At 42.1% G+C, this 21821-nt stretch overlaps 1 protein-coding gene across 1 annotated transcript in view; it reads left to right on the top strand.

The window, feature by feature from the left end:
- The window catches only part of LOC124011982 (alpha-1D adrenergic receptor-like), a 37648-nt gene extending 16060 nt beyond the window's left edge, over positions 1 to 21588 (top strand). Inside the window, exon 2 of the mRNA XM_046325283.1 lies at positions 19684 to 21588. Coding sequence (XP_046181239.1) covers positions 19684 to 20294 — 611 coding nt within the window. The 3' untranslated portion in view covers positions 20295 to 21588. The remainder of the gene's footprint in view (positions 1 to 19683) is intronic.
- The last annotated feature ends 233 nt before the right edge of the window (positions 21589 to 21821 follow it).

Below are 21821 nucleotides of genomic sequence, written 5' to 3'. Positions count from 1 at the left end.
TGCTGTATAGATTTGTCCCAAATGACACCCCGTTTCCTACATAGTGCATTACTTTGTCCAGAGCCATATGGGTCAAACGTAGTACGCTATATAGGGAATAGGGTGCAATTTGGGACATACCCCATGACTAATATGTTGTTGTGCTTTTTTCCCATGATGCCACTGAGAATATCCCCATAACCGTGATGGGGGAGAGGTGGGAGGGGGCAAGGGGAGCTCTGCTTTGCCAAAGGAAATAATTAGCTCAGGAAAAACAGGCCTGTCCGATATGATCTTTGAGGGGATTTTTATTTATTTCACATTCTTGATAGGTCTTGAGAAGAATTTGGCCAATAGCGGGAGGGGCTTTGCCATTTGTTTCTCTCATCATCTATTTGAAAGAAGACAGATTGTGAGGGTTTGTCCAATTTAGCAGGTTGTGTCCACCAATAGACGACCTCTGTAAGCATAGTTTCACCCTTCCCCCGTGGCTATATATATAGTGGTCAATGTTGGTCGTATTTTCAACCTGCTGTAGGCCTATCAGACGCAATAACAATGATTCCTACGTACATTTCTTTTGTACAGCCAAATGTTTTGTACGTTTACACTTAAAGAGGATATCTGTCCGTTTGTACAGAGAAGGATATCTTCTTAGGACTTCTAAGCACTTTTGCAATCAACTCCTTTCTCCGTTGCACTGATCCGTTCACTCCGATTCTATTGCCAGAAACCATCAGAGTGAAAAGAGAATGTTGAATCAGAGTGTGTCCCACCATGTCCTCCTGTACTTTTCTCAGCCACATCTCTATAGGACATCCAAAGTCATTAGTCTGGACCAAGCATCTTATAACTCACCTTGTACACAACCTAAGGCAGACCTAAATGGATCCTTCATCCAAATGACGAAATGACACATTGGTTTCTGCGTCTGGGGTTGAACTATACCTGTAATGCTCTCTTGAAAACGCATACCCTATAAAGGCTTACAGAAGCTGTAAGTAAATACAGGATGTTAGTGAGAAACGCATGGCAGGAGGCTCAATCAAGGTGGTCGTCTTGGCTTCTTTCTCATGTCATTCTCTTTGGCACAAAACGTTTTTAAAAAGTGTTGATAGGGGACAGAATGCGGTTGGACCATCAGATAATTGGCTGTTGGATGATAACTTTTAACTAGGACAGAGAAAGGTACACCTGAATTTTTTTTGTGACATAGGTACAGCAAATCCGTGTTGACTTTGAAAAAGCACGACTGAAGTTTAAATATACACTACCGTTCAAAAGTTTGGGGTCATTTTGACATTTCCTTGTTTTTGAAAGAAAAGCAAATGTTTTGTCCATTAAAATAATATAAAATTGAGCAGAAATACAGTGTAGACATTGTTAATGTTCTACATGACTATTGTATCTGGAAATGTAAGATTTTTCATGGAATACCTACATAGGTGTACAAAGGCCCATTATCAGCAACCATCACTCCTGTGTTCCAATGGCACGTTGTGTTAGCTAATCCAAGTTTATCATTTAAAAATGCTAATTGATCATTAGAAAACCCTTTTACAATTATGTTAGCACAGCTGAAAACTGTTGTCCTGATTAAAGAAGCAATAAAACTGGCCTTCTTTAGACTATTTGAGTATCTGGAGCATCAGCATTTGTGGGTTTGATTACAGGCTCAAAATGACCAGAAATAAAAAACTTTCTTCTGAAACTCATCAGTCTATTATTTTTCTGAGAAATTAAGGCTTTTCCATGAGAGAAATTTCCAAGAAACTGATAATCTCGTACAACACTGTGTACTACTCCCTTCCCAGAACAGCGCAAACTGGCTCTAACCAGAATAGAAAGAGGAAAGGGAGGCTCCGGTGCACAACTGAGCAAGAAGAAAAGTACATTAGTGTCTAGTTTGAGAAACAGATGCCTCACAAGTCCTCAACTGGCAGCTTCATTAAATAGTACCTGCAAAACACCAGTAACAACGTCAACAGTGAAGAGGCGACTTCGGGATCCTGGCCTTCTAGGCAGAGTTGCAAAGAAAAAGCCATATCTCAGACTGGCCAATAAAAAGAAAACGTTAAGATGGGCAAAAGAACACAGATACTGGACAGAGGAAGATTGGAAAAAAGTGTTATGGACAGACAAATCTAAGTTTGAGGTGTTCGGATCACACAGAAGAACATTCGTGAGACGCAGAAAAAATTAAGATGTTAAAGGAGTTTCTTGACACCATCTTTCAAGCATGGTGGAGGCAATGTGCAGTTCTGGGGGTGCTTTGGTGGTGGTAGAGTGGGAGATTTTTACAGGGTAAAGGGGATCTTGAAGAAGGAAGGCTATCACTCCATTTTGCAAGGCCATGCCGTACCCTGTGGACGGTACTTAATTGGAGCCAATTTCCACCTACAACAGGACAATGACCCAAAGCACAGCTCCAAACTATGCAATAACTATTTAGGGAAGATGCAGTCAGCTGGTATTCTGTCTATAATGGAGTGCCCAGCACAGTCACCGGATCTCAACCCTATTGAGCTGTTGTGGGAGCAGCTTGACCTTGTGGTATGTAGAAGTGCCCATCAAGCCAATCCAAATTGTGGGAGGTGTTTCAGGAAGCATGGGGTGAAATCACTTCAGAATCCCTCAACAAATTGACAAATAGAATGCCAAATGTCTGCAAGGCTGCAATTGCTGCAAATGGAGGATTCTTTGACGAAAGCAAAGTTTGAAGGACACAATTATTATTTCAATTAAAAATCATTATTTTATAACTTTGTCAACATCTTGACTGTATTTCCTATTCATTTTGTGCAACTCATTTCATGCATGTTTTTATGGAAAACAAGGACATTTCTAAGTGACCCCAATCTTTTGAATGGTGGTGTAAATGTCTGGAACATTTCAATTTTGGAGAATCTCTTATAAAATGTGTTAAAATCATGTATAGTAACCCTAGGTGTAAAATCGTAAATAATGGCTATTTCTCATAAAGTTTTAAACTGTCAAGAGGAGTAAAACAAGGTTGTCCACTATCAGCATATGCATTTTTTTATGGCCATCGAAATGTTAGCTATTAAAATCAGATCCAACAATAATATCAAGGGATTTAGAAATACAGGGCTTAAAAACAAAGGTATAATTGTATGCTGATGATTCATGTATTCTTTTAAATACAAAATTTGGATTCCTCCACAGCCTCATATAGGATCTAGTTAATTGTTCTATCTTCTCTGGATTACCAAATTATGAGAAGTGTACTATATTATGTATTGGATCACTAAAAAATACAACTTTTACATTGCCATGTAGTTTACCAATAAAATGGTCTGATGGTGATGTGGATATACCCGGTATACATATCCAGAAATAGATAGATAATCTCACTCCTATACATTTTAATAGAAAGTTAGAAAAAATATATAAGATACCATACACTATCATGGCTACCATGGAAAGGTAAATACCTTTATATGTGTGTAAAAATCACCCTGATTAACTTTTTAGTCATATCCCAGTTGATCTATTTGCTAATGGGCTTGCCTAAAACTAGCAAACCGTTTTTAAAAATTATATGAGAAAAAAATATTCACTTTTATTTGCAATGGCAAGCCAGACAAAATTAAACGGGCCTATTTATATAATGAATATGAATTTGGAGGGCGGAAATGATAAAATATTACAGAATTAGACCTCTCACTAAAGGCTTCTGTCATGTTTTGTCATTGGTTATCATGTCTTGTCTCTGTGCTTCCCTTCTATTCGTTTCCCTCTGCTGGTCTTATTAGGTTCTTTCCCTCTTTCTATCCCTCTCCCTCTCTCCCTCTCTCGCTCTCTCTCTCTATCGTTCCGTTCCTGCTCCCAGCTGTTCCTCATTCTCCTAACTACCTCATTTACTCTTTTCACACCTGTCCCCTATTTTGCCCTCTGATTAGAGCCCCTATTTCTCCCTCTGTTTTCCGCTTCTGTCCTTGTCGGATCCTTGTATGATGTTCGCTGTTCTGTGTCCTTGTTTCGCCCTGTCGTGATTTACCTTCTTCAGATGCTGCGTGTGAGCAGGTGTCAGTGTCAGCTACGGCCGGTGCCTTCCCGAAGCGACCTGCAGTCTGTGGTCGAGTCTCCAGTCTTTCCTCTCTACTGATGAGTGGATTTCAGTTTTCCTGTTTTGCTTTCACCTAGTTAATATCAGGATTATCACTTTTGTCTATAACTGGAATAAAGACTCTGTTTTCGTTAAGTCGCTTTTGGGTCCTCATTCACCTGCATAACAGCTTCAGTCATACAAAAGTTATACTTAAAACCCAAACTGGTTCTCTAGCAAATTAGTAAGAATGTCTCACCCTATGTTCAAGAAAGGCCCTTTTACTTTCCGTTATTTGAAAAGGAATTAATCTCCCAAATATTGCTATTTTAAAAACAAGACAGAAAGTTGGTTGCAATTTCAATTTAATCCACCAGAAAAGACAGAACAAATACTACAACAAATATTGTGGTTAAAATCAAATATACTAATTGATAAAAAATGTAATAAAAAAATGCATAATCTTCATAAATTCTATCAGAAATAGGACTGGTGGAGTTTTGTCCGGACGACTGTGTGATCATGCTCTTCGTAGCCGATGTGAGTAAGACCTTTGATCTCTACAGGATCGGTCCCCCCGCGGGACGATAGGCTAATGTGATTAGCATGAGGCTGTAGATAACAAGAACATTTCCCAGGACATAGACCTATCTGATATGCGCAGAAAGCTTAAATTCTTGTTAATCTAACTGCACTGTCCAATTTACAGTAGCTATTACAGTGAAAGAAGACCATGCTATTGTTTGAGGAGAGTGCACAGTTATGAACTTGAAAATGTATTAAACAGGTCAACATTCACAAGGCCGCAGGGCCAGACGGATTACCAGGACGTGTACTCCGAGCATGCACTGACCAACTGGCAAGTGTCTTCACTGACATTTTCAACCTCTCCCTGTCTGAGTCTATAATACCTACATGTTTCAAGCAGACCACCACAGTCCCTGTGCCAAAGAGCACTAAGGTAACCTAGCTAAATGACTACCGACCTGTAGCACTCACATCTGTAGTCATGATTTGCTTTGAAAGGCTGGTCATGGCCCACATCAACACCATTATCCTAGTAACCCTAGACAAACTCCAATTTGCATACCGCCCCAACAGATCCACAGATGAATCAATCTCTATTGCACTCCACACTGCCCTTTGCCACCTGGACAAAAGGAACACCTATGTGAAAATGCTCTGCATTGACTACATCTCAGCGTTCAACACCATAGCTAAGGAATCTGGGACTAAACATCTCCCTCTGGCACATGGTGTATGAACTGATATGCAAAATGACGCCGGATTCAAAACGACGGCGGATTCAACAATTTAAACTCAATTTAAATTGTCGTACAAAATTCTTGCAACCAATAGAATGTTATTTATATGGGGATACAACCTTTCCAGCTCTACAGATTTTGCTGCGAAGAGGCAGAATCATTCGATCATTTGTTTTAGTACTGTCCATATGTAGCTTGTTTTTGGTCACAGGTCCAGGAATGGCTGAAGAATTGCAACATTTACCTGGAGCTAACCCTGCAGATAGCACTACTGGGCTTTCTGAAAAGTCATAGTCAATCGATCAATAATATAGGAATACTTTTAACAAAATAAAATATTTTCAATTTACATTCTCTAGAGAAATGAGAATAGAAAGGTTCAGGACGTTTGCGAAACATCACAGCACAGTTGAAAAATATATGGCAAATAGAAATCCAATATGGATGATGTTAAGAGATATATGGTAGGGGTTGAATGGATCTGAAGGTTGGGACAACTAATAACAACAAGATAACTAATATAAAACATACTGTGCTCGTAAAACGTATATAGGTTAAGAACTTTTTTGAAAGAGCACAGTTTGAAAGATATGGCAAACAGAAATCAAACTGGATGGACATCAGAAATAGAATGGGAGAGGTTGAGGGTAGAGGAAGGAAAACAAACAAAGTAGAACTATCGTCAAATACACTTTATCCATAAAATGTATATAGTATGTATAAGCTGGAAATGCATGTCTAAGCATTGTTGTTCACTAGGGTTGGAGGGTAATAAAGGAAACATATATTTTTTAAAGATATTTACATATATGTATGTACATGTATGTATGTATGTATGTATGTATGTATGTATGTATGTATGTATGTATGTATGTATGTATGTATGTATGTATGTATGTATGTATGTATGTATGTATGTATGTATGTATGTATGTATGTATGTATGTATGTATGTATGTATGTATGCAAAAATATATATTGGCGATTGGAAATGATGCAGACAATTACATTGATGGAAGCTACAATCTATCTGTAATATTCAGGCTGATCAACCGCCTAAAAAAACAAAAATGTTGTATTCAAAGTATCTAAGTATCATATGGCCCAGCCAGCTCCATCAGCCAGACCTGTAGGTGACTCACCCCTAGTGAGTGGCGCCTGTCAAAGCTTGCACAACACTCACACAACACTGCACAGTCCTTTGTAGCCCTCTCCACTCAAGGTTTCAATTACAAAGCATGGATTCATAGAACAATGACCTTTACTTTGAGTGTCATCTTCAATGAAGTAATCCTCTCCCCCAACACTACACCACAGTTGATTGACAGGTAGCTCATTTGCATATTAGAAATGGCTGACATGCAGAATAGTATCCGGTAACACTTAACTTAAAGCCTGCTGTTATAATGCTTTATACCTTTTTATAAGCATGTACTGTATGAGCCATTATACGTCTTACAATGCATTATAACTGTATCATAATGCATTATATCTGCTGGCTCTAAGTGTTACAGAGATTCTCCTGGAAGTAGGAATATTACCGCTAAGACGTCATCAGCTCCTCACAACCTGCATTTTTCAAAGCATTCAACTTGTCACTTTAATTGATGTATACAGTGCCTTCAGAAAGTACTCACACCCTTGACTTTTTCTGCATTTTGCTGTGTTACTGCCTGAATTTAAAATGGATTCAACTGCGATTACTTTTGTCACTGGCCTACACATTTTACCCCATAATGTCCAGGTGGAATTATATTTTTAGAAATGTCTTGAGTCAGTAAGTATACAACCCCTTTGTTGTGGCAAGCTTAAATAAATTCAGTTGTAAACATTTGCTTAACAAGTTAGATAAATTGCATGGACTCACTGTGTGCAATAACAGTGTTGAACATGATTTTTGAATGACTACCTCATCTCTGTACCCCAACACATACAATTATCTGTAAGGTCCATCAGTTGAGCAGTGAATTTCATATACAGATTCAACCACAAAGAGCAGGGAGGTTATCCAATGCCAAGCAAAGGAAGGCGCCTATTCGTAGATGGGTAAAAAAAAATAAAAAAGAAGCAGACATTGAATACATCCCTTTGAGCATAGTGAAGTTATTAAATACACTTTGGATGGTGTATCAATACACCCAGTCACTACAAAGATACAGGTATTCTTCCTAACTCTGTTGGAGGAAGGAAAACCGCTCAGGGATTACAAAATTATTTTAAAACAGTTAGAGTTTAATGGCTGTGATAGGAGAAAACGGAGGATGGATCAACAACATTGTAGTTGCTCCACGACACTAACTGACAGATTGAAAAGAAGGGAGCCTGTACAGAATAAAAAAATATTCCAAAACATGCATCCTGTTTGCAATAAGGCAATAAAGTATATTCAAATTCACCTTTCAGCAGGACAATAACCTAAAACACATCGCCAAATATACACTGGAGTTGCTTCCCAAGACGACTTTGAACGTTCCCGAGTGGCCTAGTTACAGTTTCGACTTAGATGGGCTTGAAAATGGCTGTCTAGCAATGATCAACAACCAACTTGACAGAGCTTGAAAAATCTTTGAAATAATTGACAAATGACGGAGTCATTCATGATCCACCAAACTATATTTTGAAAGAGGAAGCAACTTACTTTAAGCATATTTTTATTTATTTAAGTTCCTCCATCTCCACTAACTGAAGTTAATTGAAAGGAATTTTTTTTTAATGAATAGTGAAAAATGAACAGCTATACGGAAAGACTCACCGATGCCTAATTACAGAGGAGGAACTTCTAGATGCAATTAAAGCCTCCAAGTCCAGGGAAACTCCAGGGCTGGATGGCACACTGTGCCAGTTGAGGTTTCCAGATTTTCTACAATCCAGGTGTGCAAAGCTCTACCAAAGCTGATTCTAATATGTATTGACTCAGGGGTGTGAATACTTATGCAAATTAGATATTTCTGTATTTCATTTTCAATAAATGCGCTTTCACTTTGTCATTATTATGGAGTATTGTGTGTAAAATTATAATATTTAATACATTTTGAATTCAGATTGTAAGACAAAATGTGCAATAAGTCAAGGAGTATGACTACTTTCTGAAGGCACTGTAGGGCTGGGACTCTGTGAACTCTTTTAAACAGTCACGATTGAACTTTTCAAAACCATATCCTCACAAAAGACTAAAACAAAACATCTTATCGACAGAGAAGCTCCCCATAAAAGAGACTCCACCATCTCCTAAAAGCAGCTAAAGTACTATAAAGTAGTTCATCATCTCCCGCTGCTGATGTGGTCATGGCAACAGCGGCGATGTGTCAAGGCAACAAGCCAATTCAACCCAGGCACTTCCTAAGCAGCATATGACTTGTGACTACAATCGGAGGTCATCGCTCACAGTTGTCATTTTGCCAATTAGAATCAATACACAACTACTTTTTCCATGATGCGTTGTGTCTGATAGTTCATTTTAATGCTGTGTTGTTGTGTTGAACTAGTTAGCAGTGAAGCCTTTGGGAAGAACAGGACCAAAGGGACATAAATCTCTCCTTCTGGCAGATGTAAATTGGCGTGACTCATTCTTGAAACACGATTCATAGCTCCACACCAGATGAAAGCCAATCTCAAACTGGGCAGTTGAGGGCAGACTAGGGGAAGGAGGGTATAGCGTTGTTTAGATGATTACGTACCCACTGCGGCAAAGTTAATAGTGTGTGCATGCGAATGTGAATAATACATCGGTGTGTACTGTATACACAACAGACCTGGGTCTGAAATCTTTTCAAATACATTGAATGTTCCCTTGAATCTGCCTGGAGTGCCAGATGGGCACACTTTAGGGACTTTTTCATTGGTTCCATTGCACCAGGCAAGCTCAATAACAGCAAGTAATAGATTTGAAAGATTTGAAATAGTTTTCGAACTATTGTATATTTCCCCAAAACGGCAGAAAAGAGGATGTACTGTATACAACACACTGATAATCGTATCTTTGTTTCATCATCAGCCTTCTACATAAAGTACACAACACTAACAACGAGGAAAAACCCAGCACGCCTCAAACAATGAACCACCAGTTACTTTCACTCTGTCTACATCACGCACCTAATGATACCGTGGCTTCCTGTGGGGCCCCTTGTAGGGCCCTCTCTAACAACAGTACAGTAGTAGCCTAATGGGCCTCATACATCCAACAACAGTACAGTAGTCTATAATGGTGTCATCATTCAGATCCCACACTGGTGGTCTTCTGGTTCTTTAAAGGAATATTTATGTTCAGTAATGCCCCAAACATCCTGCTTGGTGGTGGTGGATTCCTCAGAGGAACACAAGCTCACCAATTACCCATTACACACAAGCACATGCAAACACACCAATTACCCATTGCACACACACACACACACACACACACACACACACACACACACACATCTTGTCCAAAGGAACGCGCTTTCATCTCAGAGGCCTGATTACCCACAAATTACCGCCATGCTGGCCAAGAGACGGTGCCCGTTGTGACCCTATGTCAGGTTGTTAAAGCTACTCCAGTGGAAGACGATGGGTGATAATAACCTCTCCTCTCCTCCCTCACTGCGCTACCTCCCTTCCTCTCCACTTGCAAGTGTCCCTCTCTTTTGTTATTTATAGCTTTGCTACGGATATTGTGCCTGTGAAGCCGGAGCAAATCTGAGAATTTCTCACATGTCTGAGGGTGTGTGTGAGTTTTCATCATGAGGATAGTAAAAACAAGTAACATTTGGACAACATTTCACCTGTCCCCACAAGTAAAAAGGCTATTTTAGGCTTAGGGGTTAGATTTAGGGTTATATTTAGGGTTAGGGTCAGGGGTAAAAGTAAGGCGGTATGGTCCAGTACAGCGTCCCAGCAAAATAAATAGTGCGGGTATGCCGTACCGGTAAAACACAATTTAACAACGGCGCCGAAGAGGAAGGCTGACGTCTTACGTATCCCCAACCGATTGTGTTCATTTGTTTGTTTATTTGCGTTGTTTGTCACTTATTTTGTAACTTATTTTGTACATAGTGTTGCTGCTACTTATAACCAAAAAGAACTTCTGGACATCAGGACTGCGATAACTCCCCATGGATTTGCAGAATCTTTTTTTGCCCTTTAACGAGTCTGACGAGTAGGAAGCAAATGATATACTGCTTTCTGGGGAACAGGCCCAGATCCCCGTGATTTGCGTGAAGAGGCGGCGGAGAAAAAGGGGCCAGAGAGCGGGCAGCCTTCTGAGAATTCATAGGCCATTGAATAAACCCCCACTTCCGTCCATTCTGCTAGCAAACGCACAATCTTTGGAGAATAAAACCGATGACCGACACGGAATATTCAACTACCAACGGGACATTCAGAACTGTAATATGTTATGCTTCAGGGAGTTGTGGCTGAACGACGACAATATCAACATACAGTGGGCTGATTATATGCGGTACCGGCAAGATTGAACAGTTGCTTCTGATAAGACAAGGTGTGGCGGACGATTTATTTTTGTAAATAACAGCTGGTGCACGATATCTAAGGAAGTCTCGAGCTATTGTTTGCCTGAGGTAGAGTATCTCATGATAAGCTGTAGATCACACTATCTACCTAGAGAGTTTTCATCTGTATTTTTCGTAGCTGTTTTACATACCACCACAGACTGAGGCTGGCATTTAAGACAGCATTGAATGAGCTGTATTCTGCCATAAGCAAATAAGAAAACGCCCACCCAGAGGCGGCACTCCTAGTAGCCAGGGACTTTAATGCAGGGAAATTGAAATCCGTTTTACCAAATTTCTATCAACATGTTAAATGTGCAACCAGAGGGAAAAAAACACTCTGGACCACCTTTACTCCACACACAAAGATGCATACAAAGCTTTCCCTCACCCTCCATTTGGCAAATCTGAATATAATTCTATCCTCCTGATTCCTGCTGTCGTGTCTTTGGCTATGCCGGATTAAGTGATATGACATGCTATTCTATAAAATAATTTCTCCGTAATTAATATTACCTGATTGAGCTAATCATGTAAATGTAATTAACTAGAGAGTCGGGCACCACAAAATAATATTTATAGAGCTATTATCTTCCGAATAAACTCTTAAAGACCTAGTAATATTTGACATCAATAGCAGTCAATATTAATCGTCATCTTAATTCAGTCTCATCTGAAAGTTGCAAATTCTTGGTTATCTGCACGAACCGTGGCTAACAATTTGAATCAGCAATACAAAATTGGGTTTAATCATTTATTTACTAAATACCTAACTAATCACATAGAATTACACATACACATAATCAAATCCTAACTTGATTACAAATTACGTCATAAAGGAAAACGTCCCTAGTGGGTGGAACAGATATGACAGCTGGTTACACAAAAGAAAAGGGGCTGGGTTTGAGTGAAAGAGTGGGAAGACTGAGGAATAAAAGGCGAAGCTGTGCTATCGTAAATACAGTATCTTATGCATTCTAAATTTTCACCCATTTGGATTAGGAAAATGCAATAAATATTTACTCTGAGCTGCGCTTCAGTAGGTTGGTGGTAGATGGAAGGCCGTGTTGCCCAACCGAGTCCTTTGAAGAATGTCTCTGGTTGTCAATTGGATACGTTGTAGTAACGTCGTTGTGTGGTAGACGGGATACTCTGTCTGTTCCTTCCTAAACTGCGTTTGCAGCTGCTGTTGCTAACTCAACGGCTAGGAGGTATCACTTCTGTAGTGAATAAGAGTTCAAAGTTCATACCATTCGCAACCAAAGCTCACGCTGATGTTGGCTTCATTCTGGAGTTATTATCTGAACCATTCTGACACGGACCGTCGTCCTACATCCTCGGAACAGGAGGTTATATTGTTTTCAAGGCTTTATTTGTAAGTCGCTCTGGATAAGAGCGTCTGCTAAATTACTTAAATGTAAATGTAAATGAGAGGAGGGCGTGTTTGAACAGTTTTATAGCCCATGTCCCTTCACAGGGGCGGGCCACTGATTGAGCCGAGCCCTATCTTATGAAAACCCAAATCTCACATTTTAGAAGCTAAAATCACATTTCATCCCATCACGAATCATTTCATGTTTAAACATTTAAATTGAACAACAATTCCATGTGAATCCGATAACTCTGATGTGTAGACTTTCCACTGTAGTGTTTGTCATCTTATCATTGATGAGAATGTCTCAGATGACAACCGAACTGACATCATATTCATTAAGTACCACCGCATATGTTCCGTTGGTTGGATTACCAGAATATAGTTAATTTCCCCCCACCTTCTGATGTTCACAGAATCTCTATGTTAACCAAGGGTTTTGCAAATGTAACATCAGTAGGGTAGAGAGAGGAAAAAGTGGGGAAGAGGTATTTATGACTATCATAAACCTACCCCCAGGCCAACGTCATGACACTGCTTACAAGCAAAAATTTAAGCAGGAAGCACCAGTGACCAGATCAATAAAAAAATGGTCAGATGAAGCAGATGCTAAGCTACAGACTGTTTTGCTAGCACAGACTGGAATGTGTTCCGGGATTCTTCCGATTGCATTGTGGAGTACACCACATCAGCCATTGGCTTCATCAATAAGTGCATTGATGACGTCATCCCCACAGTGACCACACATACTGTACATATCCCAACCAGAAGCCATGGATTACAGGCAACACGTGCACTGAGCTAAAGGCTAGAGCTGTCACTTTAAAGGAGCGGGACTCTATCCCGGAAGCTTATAAGAAATCCCGCTATGCCCTCGGACAAAACATCAAACAGGCAAAGCTTCTATACAGGACTAAGATCAAAATGTACTACACCGGCTCTGACGCTCATTGAATGTGGCAGGGCTTGCAAACCATTGCAAACCAGACTACAAAGGAATCACATCCGAGAGCTGCACAGTGACACAAGCCTACCAGACGTGCTAAACTACGTATATGCTCACTTCGAGGCAAATAACACTGAAACATGCATGAAAGCACCAGCTGTTGCGGAAGACTGTGTGATCACACTCTTCGCAGCCAATATGAATAAGACCTTAAAACAGGTCAAAATTCACAAGACCGCAGGACCAGATGGATTACCAGGATGTGTACTGCGAGCATGTGCTGACCAACTGGCAAGTGTCTCCACAGACATGTTCAGACTCTCCCTGTCTTAGTCTGTAATACCAACATGTTTTAAGCAGAGTACGACCCTGCCTCACACAGGAAGCGGCACAGGTCCTAATCCAGGCACTTGTCATCTCCCGTCTGGATTACTGCAACTCGCTGTTGGCTGGGCTCCCTGCCTGTGCCATTAAACCCCTACAACTCATCCAGAACGCCGCAGCCCGTCTGGTGTTCAACCTTCCCAAGTTCTCTCACGTCACCCCGCTCCTCCACTCTCTCCACTGGCTTCCAGTTGAAGCTCGCATCCGCTACAAGACCATGGTGCTTGCCTACGGAGCTGTGAGGGGAACGGCACCTCAGTACCTCCAGGCTCTGATCAGGCCCTACACCCAAATAAGGGCACTGCGTTCATCCACCTCTGGCCTGCTCGCCTCCCTACCACTGAGGAAGTACAGTTCCCGCTCAGCCCAGTCAAAACTGTTCGCTGCTCTGGCTCCCCAATGGTGGAACAAACTCCCTCACGACGCCAGGACAGCGGAATCAATCACCACCTTCCGGAGACACCTGAAACCCCACCTCTTTAAGGAATACCTAGGATAGGATAAAGTAATCCTTCTCACCCCCCCCCCCTTAAAATATGTAGATGCACTATTGTAAAGTGGCTGTTCCACTGGATGTCATAAGGTGAATGCACCAATTTGTAAGTCGCTCTGGATAAGAGCGTCTGCTAAATGACTTAAATGTAAAAATGTAAAATTAAGCAGACTACCATAGTGCATGTGCCTAAGACCACTAAGGTAACCTGTGTAAATGACTACCAACCCGTAGCACTCATATCTGTAGCCATGAAGTGCTTTGAAAGGCTGGTCATGGCTCATATCAACACCATTATCCCAGAAACCCTAAACCCACTCCAATCTGCATACCGCCCTAACAGATCCACAGATGATGCAATCTCTATTCAACTCCAAACTGCCCTTTCCCACCTGGACAAAAGGAATACCTATGTGAGAATGCTATTCATTGACTACAGCTCAACGTTCCACACGATAGTGCCCTCAAAATTCATCAATAAGCAAAGGACCCTGGGACTAAACACCTCCCTCTGCAACTGGATCCTGGACTTCCTGACGGGCCTCCCCCAGGTGGTAAGGGTAGGTAACAACTCATCCGCCACGCTGATCCTCGACACGTGGGCCCCTCAGGGGTGCGTGCTCAGTCCCCTCCTGTACCTTCTGTTCACTCATAACTGCAAGGCCAAGCACGACTCCAACACCATCATTAAGTTTGATGATGACACAACAGTGGTTGGCCTGATCAATGACAACGACGAGACAGCCTATAGGGAGGAGGTCAGAGACATGGCCGTGTGGAGCCAGGACAATAGCCTATCCCTCAGCGTGATCAAGACAAAGGAGATGATTGTGGACTACAGGATAAGGAGGACCGAGCATGCCCCCATTCTCATCGACGGGGCTGCAGGGGAGCAGGTTGAGAGCTTCAAGTTCCTTGGTGCCCACATCACCAACAAACTAAGATGGTCCAAGCACACCAAGACAGTCGTGAAGAGGGCACGACGAAACCTATTCCCCCTCAGTAGACTGAAAAAATTTGCCATGGGTCCTCAGATCCTCAAAAGGTTCATCGAGAGCATGCTAACTGGTTGCATCACTGCTTGGTATGGCAACTGCTCGGCTTCCAACCGCAAGGCACTACAGAGGGACGTGCGAACATCCCACTACTACACTGGGGCCAAGCTTCCTGCCATCCAGGACCTATATACCAGGCGGCGTCAGAGGATGGCTCTAAAATTGTCAAAGACTCAGCCACCCTAGTCATAGACTGTTCTCTCTGCTACCGCACGGCAAGCTGTACTGGAGCGCCAAGTCTAGGTCCAAGAGGCTTCTAACAGCTTCCACCCCCAAGCCATAAGACCCCTGAACATCTAATCAAATGGCTACCCAGACTATTTGCATTGACACCCCCCCCCTCTCTCTCTCTTTTACGCCGCTGCTACTCTCTGTTATCATCTATACAAAGTCACTTTAATAACTAACTGCATGTACATAGTACCTCAACTAACCGGTGCCCCTGCACATTGACTCTGTACTGGTACCCCCTGTATATAGTCTCGCTATTGTAATTTTACTGCTGCTCTTTAATGACTTAGTTCCTTTTTTTTATTCTTATCCGTATTTTTTTTAAAGGCATTGTTGGTTAGGTGCTCGTAAGCAAGCATTTCACTGTAAGGTCACAATAATTAGGGGCGGCAGGGTAGCCTAGTGGTTAGAGCGTTGGACTAGTAACCGGAAGGTTGCAAGTTCAAACCCCCGAGCTGACAAGGTACAAATCTGTCGTTCTGCCCCTGAACAGGCAGTTAACCCACTGTTCCTAGGCCGTCATTGAAAATAAGAATTCTGACTTGCCTAGTTAAATAAAAAGGTAAAATAAATATTTTTAAAAAATTCAATTACATCAAAATGACAAGAAAACTGTGGGCTATTACGCCAATGTACTTGGAACGTTGTTTGACGAGAACACTGAAATTTCGCCCAAGGCAGGGACGAGTGGCCGACACCAAGGTGTGCGCGGACAGCAGTGGACTTGTAAATTCTGGCCTAATGACAATCGCCAAATGTCATTAAACTTCTTGGTGTTTTGTGTTGCAGATGTCTCTTTCCTTTGACCACTGTTTATGAGGCTGGTGATATGTTGCGAGTGGATGAGCGTGTGCGCGGGTAGCCTAGAAAAGGAGCCATTTGAAGTGATTATTTGACAATCATATGAAATCATGACTGGTTGTGTTTATGCCACAATAAAAGGCAATACATGTTGACTAGGCCCACAGAGATCCTTTTGAATTAATAGGGATTCTATATGAAATTATATGATTTGGTGTATAAAAAACATGCAAGAGTGTGCACTAATAGACGGTCCCATTCCGTGAAAAAATAAATTCAACTTTCACCCCTGGTTAGGGTTAGAACTAGCGTTAGGGGTTAGGTTTTAGAGTTTGGATTTAAGGTTAGGGGTTTGGTGTTAAGGTTTAAAGGACATTTTAACCCCCGCAACATCAACATATGTTAAAATGGGGCGTTTCTATGTTTTTTAGTAAAATAAGATCGAGGGAGACAAGTGTTTCCAATTACATCGGTTTGTCTTATGTAATTTTAACCAATTATGAGTAGGCATTGCCTACTAATTAATTGCCTACTAATTGGTTGATGATGTCATTGTAAACACTTATCTTCCTCTATATTTTTTAGTACAAAACATAGAAAAGAGCCATTTTCACATATGTTGATGTTGGGGTGGTGCTGGAGATGACGAATATGAAATAAAATATTGTGAAATTTCCTGTTAAGGTTAAGCGTTAGTGTTTGGTTCAGGGTTAGGGGTTAGGGAAAATTGGACTTTGAATGGGAATCAATTGTTTGTTCCCCACAAGGATAGTAAAAACAAACGTGTGTGTGTGTCCATGTGTGCCAAGTCAGCTCCAATCTAAACTAAACTGCCCACAGGTCCCTAGGGAGAGGGCTCAAGCCAGGGCAAGGAGAGATGAGGGAAAGGAGGGCCGGTCAACACCGTGGCGGGGATGAGATGAGATTAGGGATGTGGGGGCTGTACAAAGCATTCCTCTCCACTGAAACATCACTACCAAGAGAGTTTTCATTTATATTCTTTGTAGCTGTCCATTTACCACCACAAACCGATGCTGGCACCAAGACCGCAGTCAACAAGCTGTATAAGGCCAAAAGTAAACAAGAAAATGCAGTTCCAGAAGCGGCGTTCCTAGTAACCGGGGACTTTAATGCAGGAAAACTTAAATCTGTTTTACTTCATTTCTACCAGCATGTTACATGTGCAACCAGAGGAAAAAAATCTAGACCACTGACTCCACACACAGAGATGAGTACAAAGCTCCCCCACCATTTGGCAAATCTGACCATAATTCTATCCTCCTGAATGCTTAGAAGGAAAAACTAAAGCAGGAAGTACCAATGACTCGCCCAGTACGGAAGTGGTCAGATGACACGGATCCTACAGGACTGTTTTGCTAGCACAGACTGGAATATGTTCCGGGATTTATTCAATGGTGGGATTTATACGGCTTCATCAATAAGTGCATAGATAACATCATCCCCACAGTGACAATATGCCAAGCAGAAGCCATGGATTACAGGCAACATCTGCACCGAGCTAAAGGCTAGAACTGCCACTTTCAAGGAGCAGGACACTAATCCAGACGCCTATAAGAGATTTTGCTATGCTCTCTGACAAACCATCAAACAGGCAAAGCATCAATACAGGACTAAGATTGAATCCTACTACACTGGCTCTGATGCATGTCGGATGTGGCAGGTCTTGCAAACTATTATGGATTACAAAGGGAAACCCGGAAGCTGCCCAGTGACACAGGCCGACCAGACGACCTTCTATGCTAGCTTTCGAGGCAAGCAACATTGAAGCATGCATGACAGCACCAGCTGTTCCAGACAACTGTGTGATCACGCTCTCTGTAGCCATTGTTAGTAAGACCTTTAAAGAGGTCATGGGGCGTGTACTCAGAGCATACCCGGACCAACTGGCAAGTGTCTTCACAGACATTTTACAGACCTAGTCTGTAATACCTACATGTTTCAAGCAGACCACCATAGTCCCTGTGCCCATGAACACTAAGGTAATCTGCCTAAATGACTACCGACCCGTAGGACTCACGTCTGTAGTCATGAACGGCTATTCATTGACTACAGCACGTACGGCCCAGTACATCACTGGGCCAAGCTTCCTGCCATCCAGGACCTCTTTACCAGGCGGTGTCAGAGGAAGGCCCCTCAAGTTTGTCAAAGACTCCAGCAACACCCAAGTCATAAACTTTTTTCTCTACTACTTCATGGCAAGTGGTACTAGAACGCCAAGTCTAGGTCCAAAAGTCTCCTTAACAGCTTCTACTCCCAAGCCATAAGACTGCTGAACAATTAATCAAATGGCTACCCAGACTATTTGCATTGACACCCTTTTTTCAGTCTGCTGCTACTCGCTGTTTATTATGTATGCCTAGCCACTGTACTTATTACCTCAATTACATTGACTAACCTGTACCCCCACACATTGACTCGTTACTGGTACCCCCTGTAAATACTGTAACCTCGTTATTGTTATTTTATTGTGTTACTTTATTTTACTTGAGCTTATTTCGTAATTACTTTCTTAAAACTGCATTGTTGGTTAAGGGCTTGGAAGTAGGCATTTCACTGTACGGTCTAAACCGGTTGTATCCGGGCTCATGTGACAAATACGATTTTATTTGATTATTCTCGACTGTGTTGGTGGTGTGTGTGGAAACATGATAATTCCTTAGTGATGTGGACACAGAGGAACTTGAAGCTCGTGATCCACTCCGCTTACAGCCCTGTCGATGTGAATGGGGGCGTCCTCGGCCCGCCGTTTCCGCTCTAGCCTTTAGCTCAGTGTGGATTTTGCCTGTAAGCCATGGCTTCTGCTTGGGATATGTACGTACGTACGGTCACTATGGGGGACGACGTTGTCGATGCACTTATTAATGAAGTCAGTGATTTATGTGGTAAACTGTTTAATCCCGGAACATATTCCACTCTGTGTTAGTTAAACAGTCATCCAGCTTAGCATCCACTTCATTGTAAGCAGAAGTCAGGAGGATAGAGTTATGGTCAGATTTGCCAAATGGAGGACGATGGAGAGCTTTGTATGCATTTCTGTGTGTGGAATAAAGGTAATCTAGAGCATTTCCCCGCTAGTAACACAGGTGACATGGTGGGGAAAATTAAGTAAAACAGTTTCAGATTCCCTGCATTAAAATCACTGGCCCTATACAGCTGTTTATGGCCCTATACAGCTTGTCGAGTGCAGTCCTAGTGCCAGTATCGGTTTGAGGTAGTAAATAGACAGCTACGAAAAATATAGATGAAAACTCAAAAGGTAAATCGTTTGGTCTGCAGCTTATTATTAGGTATTCTAACTCAAGTGAGCAAAACCTAGAGACTTTCTTAACATTAGAGATTGCGCACCAGCTGTTGTTAACAGAGAAACACACACCTCCCACTTAACCTTACCCGAAGAAGCTGCCGTTCGGTCTTGGCGATGCATAGAAAAACCAGCTAGATGTCTCATGTCAGGCCAATTCTTGTCTTACACACAAAAAGTCCAAGTTTATAAATGAAAAGAAATAACTTATGCGCTAGGCATTTTGATATCTTAAACATTATCACAGATCCTAACGCCTTTCTCCCCTGTCCCCTCCCAGGCTCCTTCTTCCCGGCACTGAAGCCATCTGACATGGTCTTTAAGGTCATCTTCTGGCTGGGCTACTTCAACAGCTGCATTAACCCTGTCATCTACCCGTGCTCCAGCAAAGAGTTCCAGCGCGCCTTCACCCGCCTCCTCCGCTGCCAGTGCCACCGCCGCCGCCGGGTCCTGCGGCGCTTCTACAACCAGCGCTGGCGCACGGCCGTCAAGGGACCCCACCACCAGGGCATAGGTGGCAGGGAAATGGATATTATGGGTATCAGCAATGCCAGGGTGACAGACTGCCAACCAGAGTACACCCTCAACCACGAGTCGTGTGGGAGCTCGCACTACTACAAGGGATCTAAAGGACCTTCACTGAGTTTTAAAGGGTGGAGCCTGTTCCCGCCGCTACAAAAGTCATCGTTCCAGCTCAAAGAGAAGATGAACAATCTGTCAAATAAGATTAAGGGAGGTCCAGGCGGGAAGGGAGGCGTCGCGGCCCCCGCCCTGGCGAGGACTGAGATAGACACGGTTTCCATGGGGATTTACAACGATGTCGCCGAGCAGAGCTGCTATCAGATCTATGACCTCACAGAGTGCTACGGCCTGAAGGAGACAGACATCTAGATTCTTGAGGGACAGACAAAGGGAGTGGCTAATGTGGATGGCTACTGTCATTAAATTGCTTAACCTTCTTCAATGACATTTGCAGTGTCGCTGCAAGTGAAAGCGGTTGATGGTTGCCTTTGGGGTATCAACATGGGGAATAACCAATATAATTCCGCCTTAAAACACCTAGATGGGGTTTGCCGTTGCAAGCCAGAAAGAGGTCAAAGGAAAAAGAACGTGCTCTTTTCCACTTGCACCATGGAATGGAATGCGGAAATTCCACAAAATGTAAGATCGGAACCTGGGGTTATCATGGGAACATTTGACCAGCAAACAAATAGGCCCGAAAAAAAAAACATTTGTCTGCAGAGAGTTGTTTGGACATCGATCAAAGGGCCGAGTTCATTTTGTCTGGAAATGGCCCACTTTGATCCAAGCACAAATTGCCCCAAAATATGATATCAAACCTTCAATGATTGTTTGTTTCATTTTATTGGATGGAAATTGAAGTGAAGTGGAATGGAACGTTATTTCTTGGAGCTGCGTTGAAAAGACAAAATGCAGAACAATGAGTGGATATGGAAAAGTCACTTTCTGGACAGGTGGCAAGATGTCAAACTGACTGCTCAATGATAGGCTGGGCTCTTCAGCAGCCGGTCACTGTGCCCTTTGAGCATTCTCACTCTCAACTCCAAGCAGCTCAACCCCTACAACCAGCAGGAACATGGAGACACTATGAACCTCCTTTTGACCATAACCTACAGACAAAACACCCCTTTTCTAGGGTATCAGACCATCCAGCTCAACACAATGCAGCCGGGCACAGGTGTGTGTGTCTTAACAGAGCAAACGCATATAACAAAGTGACAGCCACTGACTTGAATTGACGAAACCATTGCACAGGACAATTTCGGGATGATATGGGTAAACATAGGGTAATGTATGGGTAATTATAATTGCATCTGATGATTTTGCTAAGTGAATGAGTGAAGTGAGCTGTGATGAACTGACATGAGCAGACCTCTGTGAAATTGCATTATAAAAGTGATAGGTCACGTTCAGAATGGAAACAATGTTTGGACCAGTTGAATAAGTATCGTGGTGTATTTACCTTAACTGCATTCAGAGCCGGAGAGAAGATAGGTCATTTATCTTTTGAATGGACAAGGGTTGACAGAATCAAAGCCTTGAACCCATTGATTATCGTATTTGTCTGTTCTTTGCCAAAAAGACGCTTTCGTTTTGTTTGTATCTGCTGATGGTTCAATGACGTCTGTCAATGTCAAGCAAAATAAAATGGAAAAAAAATACCACGTTTTAAAAAATGTTATGTCATTTCTGGAGGGTGGCCATGGTCGGTGCAGACTTTTGTTCTAGCCTAACGATTCAACTGAGGAACTAGCGAAACCTTAACTGACTGTATCAGGTACTTTGTATAGTAGCGAGGTTTGGACAAACTACACAAGACCAGTAGTGGCGAATCTTGGTGGGGCAAAAAAAACAATGTGGGATGCAAGCCAGCCAAGCCACTAACAACACATCACA

The sequence above is a fragment of the Oncorhynchus gorbuscha genome, linkage group LG24 (assembly GCF_021184085.1).
Source record: "Oncorhynchus gorbuscha isolate QuinsamMale2020 ecotype Even-year linkage group LG24, OgorEven_v1.0, whole genome shotgun sequence".
NCBI lineage: Eukaryota > Metazoa > Chordata > Actinopteri > Salmoniformes > Salmonidae > Oncorhynchus > Oncorhynchus gorbuscha.
Note: the sequence above shows the minus strand (reverse complement) of the source record. Positions and strands in the feature narration are given on the sequence as shown.